This window comes from Neovison vison, chromosome 8 (assembly GCF_020171115.1).
Source record: "Neovison vison isolate M4711 chromosome 8, ASM_NN_V1, whole genome shotgun sequence".
Lineage (NCBI taxonomy): Eukaryota > Metazoa > Chordata > Mammalia > Carnivora > Mustelidae > Neogale > Neogale vison.
Genome location: NC_058098.1, coordinates 23,405,799 through 23,411,798, shown reverse-complemented (window position 1 = coordinate 23,411,798; position 6,000 = coordinate 23,405,799). Strand labels below are relative to the sequence as shown.

The window sequence follows — 6,000 nt, the reverse complement described above, 5'->3', positions numbered from 1 at the left end:
ACGTTCTAAAAAAAAAAAATGAGCTATCAAACCTTGAAAAGATGTGGAAGAAAACTAAATGTATATTACTAAGTGAAAGAAGCCAATCTGAAAAGGCCGTATACTAAATGATGTTCTGGAAAAGGCAAAACTATGGAGACAGTAAAAAGATCAGTGGTTGCCAGGAGTTGGGGGAGAAAGGGATGAATGGGGAAGCACAGAGGAATTTAGAGCAGGGAAATTACTCTGTATACTATAACGGTGAATCATGTCATTACACATTTGTCAAAACTCAGAGAATGTACAACACCAAAAGTGAACTTTAAGGTAAACTATGGACTCTGAATAACGTTTTGTCAGTGTAGGATCATTGATTGTAACAATGTTCGGCTCTGGTAGGAGATGTTGGTATTGGAGGAGGCTATGCAGGCGTGGAAGAAATGGGTATATGGGAAATTTTCTATACATTCTGGTTAGGACTGAAATGAACCTAAAACTCTTCTAAAATATAAAGTCTACTAAAAATCGATAAATTCATTTCCTCGGTCACAGAGCCCCATTTCCAGATGTCAACAGCCCCTGTAGTGGTTACTCTATGGGACAATGCAATCATTCTAATTGTTCTATTAGAACATTCCATCAACTTGGAACAGTCTGTAGGAGAGTACGGTTCTCTATCTTCATTGTGGTGGTGGTTACATGGGTGTCCAAGTTTGCAAAAGCTTACAAAAAAAGGATGAACTGGGTGCACTTAATTGTATGTAAATTATATCTCAACAAAATTGGGTTTTTAAAAAAACAAAGAGAAGACCTATAGACAAGAAGACAATTCAGAAACAGATCATCTGAAATCAGGATCCCTGCTTGGATCCTGATTCAAACAAACTGTATTTATAAAATATCCAAAAAAAAATTGAACATAACTAGAGACTTGGAGATTATTAAGGAATAATTGTTCATTTGTAGGTGTGTTTTGGAGGTACATTCTGAAATACTTAATGGGTGAAATGATCTAGTATGGATAGGGGGTTATTATCCTGTTCTCCACACTTCCGTTGTCAGTTTTTCATAATTAAAAGTTTAAAACCTCACTTCCTCAGAGGCCTTCCCTGCCCTCCCTGTCTAAGGTAAGCTAAGATTACCCCCCCTCATTCTTTTCTAGCATGCATCCCATTAGCTTCCTGGCACTTCCCACAATGTGATTTTATATTATCTACTACTTTATTTCTCTCTGCTAGAATTTAGTTTTCCTGAAGATAAAAACCTTGCCTCGTCCACACTGGCCACTACGGCTGGGGCTGGGGTGCCACAGTGTTTGTGCTAAAGGGTGGGAGCAGACTTGGGCCAGATGTGACAAACCCATTCTTAACCACATCCTCCCCAGAGATGCCAGAAGAGGGGAGCCTTGAAAGGAAGGGAGATTCAATCATCAACCCCCCTGGGGTCTGTGCAGTGGGTTCAGCTGGACTTTGGGTTCAGCTGTTTCTCCAATGGTATGAGAAAAGGAAATGAGATTCACAATGGTCTTTTTTAGCCATGAGATCTTTTCTTTGAACCAAATCTCCCAAGACAACCCGATAGATAAAACAGAAAAACAAGGGGCACCTAGATGGCTCAGTGGGTTAAAGCCTCCGCCTTCTGCTCAGGTCATGATCTCAGGGTCCTGGGATGGAGCCTCGCATCGGGCTCTCTGCTCAGCAGGGAGCCTACTTCCCTCTCTCTCTGCCTGCCTCTCTGCCTATTTGTGATCTCTCTCTGTGTCAAATAAATAAATAAAACCTTAAGAAAGAAAAACAAACAAACAAACAAACAAACAGAAAAACAAGATTGTCAAAAGCAGGTTTATTGTCACAGTTCAAAAACAAAAGAAAAAATCATCCAGTGGTTATGAGGAGTCCAGGAAAACCTGTCCCAGTAAGGCCAACTTGGAGGTAAAGGGCTGACTCGGGCAGCTGAGCAATGGGATTTTCGGCTTGGCAGGCTTCTTCTCCCTCGCCTGGTCATGGCTCTCGGGTGAGGAGACCGTGCCTGGCCGTGCTGGCGGTTGCCACGGCCCGGAGCTCACCGTTTTTTTCTGAAATCTCGACCTGTTCCGTTTGAGGGAGTAGAATTCCCTCATCAAGTCTTCTACTTCCCACTGCTCCTCCTTCAGCCTCCGGCAGCAGTGCAGGGCGGCGGGGTCGATGGGGTGCGCTTCGGTGTTGAAGATGTAACCCCCGGCCCCCAGGATGCACTCCCCGTAGGGGGTTATCACCGCATCGAAGGTGGAGCCGTTGTTGTGGATGAAGTTGGCCGGGTCGAACAGAAGGTAGAGGTATTTCACGGTCTCGGCCAGGAAGAAAGACTCCATGCGGTTGTCCAGCTTGTGGTCTCGCAGATCTTTGATCTGCCACGAGGAAGAGGGAAGCGAGTCAGAACAGCGGCAGGGGACAGCCGACGGGGCCGCGGAGCCATTAGCGATTTCCGCTTGGCTATGGAGCAGCTGAGCACCAACCCAGTGGGTTGGAACCCTAACGTATAGTTATAGAGTAAGGCTTAGGGGTCACTCCTCCCGTGAAAGTGCTCTGTTGACATCCCACTTCATGAAGACTCAAAACCAAAGTCCCGATCATGGCCTGAGCGGTCCTCCGGGTCTGGCTCGGGCTCTCTCCCTTGATCTCGCGGGTCCAGCTAACCCACTGTTCCGTGAGCAAGCACGGGCGCACTGGCCTTGATCCTACCCTTGTTGTGACCATACACAGATCGAGTCATCCCCTTGAATGACACTAAAAATACAGCGTCATTTACTTAGCTAATCTCCCTTGATGAGGCTTAAGGTGGTTGCCAAGTTTTTGCTACTGCCATAACCAATTAGAAGTCTGTAAGAAGAAAAATTCATACTAAGTTCACAGTCATGGATGAGTAAGTTTACTTCCTACATTTATAGTAGCGTCTCAGAATTAGAGATACATTTTCTTAAAACTAATTCTCGGTGGACATCTATTTTTCACCAAAAAAATGTGACTAAAATATGGACTTGATGTACCGAGAATTATTATTTGTCAAAGGCCAAAAAGTCTGACGCCTATTCCCATCATTTGCCTTGGAAGACCTCCAGAGGGCTTTCATTTTCATGGAAATAAGTCAAATATTTTTAAGAATTTCCCATTGGGCTTATCCACTTTGGCTTTTCACAAAATACAATACGTTAGACACTAAAACATACCACTGCTTTATTTTCTCCCTACATATATAGGTCTTTTAAAATAAATATATCTCTTAAATAGAAACATATATTAAAATTTTTAATTTTAAATTTTTAAAAATTTATATAAAATTTAAAATTTATATATTTAAATTAAATATATATATGTATGTATGTATATACACACACATATTCATATTCTACTTGTAGAATATAACCACAGCACAAAATTTTGAAAAAAGAAGGATTTTTTGGCGGGGAGGGTCTGTTTTTAATCCCATACCCTAAAAATCCTCTGTATACTTTTTGGTGAATTTTCTTCCAGACAATTTTCCTACACATCTGGTTTTTACATGTCCGTAATGATGGTTTATTAATAGCCTGCCTGCTCAGGTCCTCTAAGGATGTGACACGGCTCTTACCCTTGACCCTTTCAATTCTTTTTCCACAGAGCAGCCAGAGTGATCCTTCTAAAATACAAGTCAGACCATGTCCCTGCTCTGCTGTCAGTCCTACGACAGCTTCTCCTGTTAAGTAGAACAAAATGCAAACTCTCCCCAGTACCTCTTCCAAAGCCCTACACCATCTAGCGCCTTCCTCCCTCTGGGATTTACCTCTTCCTCTTCCCTCCTTGCTCACTCCATTCCAGCCATATTGGCCTTCTTTCTGTCTCCCAACTACATGTTTGTTGTTCTTCCTACTAAAATATTTGCTCGGGGGCTGGTCTTTGTTCATTGCTAGAACCCTCGGTCTAGTATAGTGCCTGGCACATAAAAGACATTCAGAAAACATCTGCGAAACTACTGGACCATTTCATTAAGGACCGCCAGATTTGAATATAAGGCCATGGGACTCTATTTCCCTTCTAGAATCCACCTTACAGGCCTTTCCACAAAACTTTTTACAAAATGTGCCCCAGTAAAATAAAGGCATATGTATATCTCTAAGGTCCCTTCAGTGCTCCTATGCCAGAGGCTCGTTAGCAGCAGAGGGAGACATTTCTCAACTCTTGGGCCCATGGAAACACTTACTGTTGCAAATCCACACTCCACCTTGCTGATTTTTTCAATGGATTCCACAGCATCTCTTCCGAGTTCTAAGAGGGTGGGGTCCCCCGTGGCACGGTAGAGGTACATTGCGCTCTCAATGAGTTCTGTAAAGTCCAAAGCAGACCCTTCTCATCCAGGGGCTGAGTAGGGAAGGCTCAGGGCCCATTTCAGGCAGTGAGAGACTCCTTCCCTCCATACCTTGTCCACAGGGCCCCAACCAGGAGGAACAGGGGATAGCCCACACAGTGCTGAATTTCCAGAGCCGATATACCCAAAGCCTGAAGTGGAGATCAGCCTTAAAACTGACCATGGACTTCCAATCCCAAGGGAGAGAGAGGCAGCTAGGTTCTGGATGGGGAGGTGGCAAAGGTTACTCCCTGTCTCCCAGTATCTGTCCTCTCCTTCCTTAGTAACAGCATCCTTAACTATAGCCATGTGCACCCAGCAGCCAGGTGTGAGACTAAGGTCCCTGACACCATAGAGGGACATATAAGGCCAGAAGTGAGAGAATAAATGTCTATCTTAATTAAGCTACTACTTACTTTCTGTCACTCACAGCCTAACCCAATCCTAAAACTTAAAAGTATGAGGCCCTTCGTCATTATGAGGCCCTTTGGAGATGGGATGGACAAAAAGATGAAGGTTAAGATATTCAAGAGCCAATCTTCAATCTAACAAAGAAGGAGCCACCAGTTCACCAGGCCCAGAACACGGCGATAGTCTTGTCCGACTCTATATGCACAACCGGAATTGGACATTCAGACATGGGCCCCATTTTCAGATGAATATTGGGCAACAGAAGTTGATCCTGATGAGGAAGTTTATTCTGGAGAAAAGAAAACCCAGGATGTGTTTACTACTTTCAGATATAGAGCTAGTATAGAAAAGAAAGATTTGACTTCCAGAGTGACCCCAGTGGGCGGAAGGTACAGCCCAACAGACTTTTCTACTTCTTCACCGATCTCTTCTCAGAGAGGAGAGAACTCTCCCCTTCCTAGACCAACCTCTCCTCCTGATCTCCTTCCCTGTTCCCTCCTGGGCCTTGGTCATCAATTTTTCCCTTTTGATTTATTACTGCAAACTCTATTTCTCACTTTCGGAAAAAAGACCTCTGCCTGTCCCCCAGTTCTTCCCCACCTCTCCCTCCTTTTCCCCTTGGGTCTCTAGACAATTGCTAATCTGATGCTCATATTCTAGGCACAGGTGGGGGCACATCTAGTGGTAAGAGAACATGCTGTGTGTGTTCAAAGAAAGAAAAGCTAGGGAAGGCTCTTGTCCTGCTGCTAGCAGGGGCTGGTTCAGTGCCCCCAGGGCCCAGCCCACTTTGTTTTCTCTTTCTCATACATGGGCCTACATGGCTATCGTCGTTTTAATTTCTTCTATTTTGACCAACTATCTAGAACAGGGTGACAGCCCAAGGCCTAGACTTGGACTTGGGGGAGGTAAAGGCCCTCAGACTCTTAGGCCAGGTTCTATGCTACCATACTGCTGATCAGATGCATGTACCAGAGCATAGGACACTCATCAATCTAATGAAAAAGCACTACCTTATCTCCCATTCGCTATTGTTTTAGGGTGGGAAGGGTGACTAGCTAAGGCGATTACTGGATTCCCGGCTGTGCTGCCTTACTTTCCACTGAGGCCTTCTGGCCAGCCCATCCTGCAAATGGAACAGGGTGCCTCTGGAAGTAGTGAGCTCCCTGTCACTGGTGCTAACTGAACAAAGTCCAGATAACCACTTGCCAGGGCGATGACAGGGGACCTCAATTAGAAGGCCTCTTGGGTTCC

The 6,000-nt window shown here is 44.5% G+C and overlaps 1 protein-coding gene across 2 annotated transcripts in view; it reads right to left on the bottom strand.

The window, feature by feature from the left end:
* Positions 1 to 1,806: 1,806 nt before the first annotated feature.
* Positions 1,807 to 6,000, bottom strand: part of LOC122916130 (ER degradation-enhancing alpha-mannosidase-like protein 2) — a 30,540-nt gene continuing 26,346 nt past the window's right edge. For both annotated transcript variants that reach the window (XM_044263173.1, XM_044263174.1), the window contains exons 10-11: positions 4,195 to 4,316; positions 1,807 to 2,365 (exon numbers count right to left, since the gene is read on the bottom strand). In XM_044263173.1, coding sequence (XP_044119108.1) covers positions 1,865 to 2,365; positions 4,195 to 4,316 — 623 coding nt within the window. In that variant the 3' untranslated portion in view covers positions 1,807 to 1,864. The remainder of the gene's footprint in view (positions 2,366 to 4,194; positions 4,317 to 6,000) is intronic.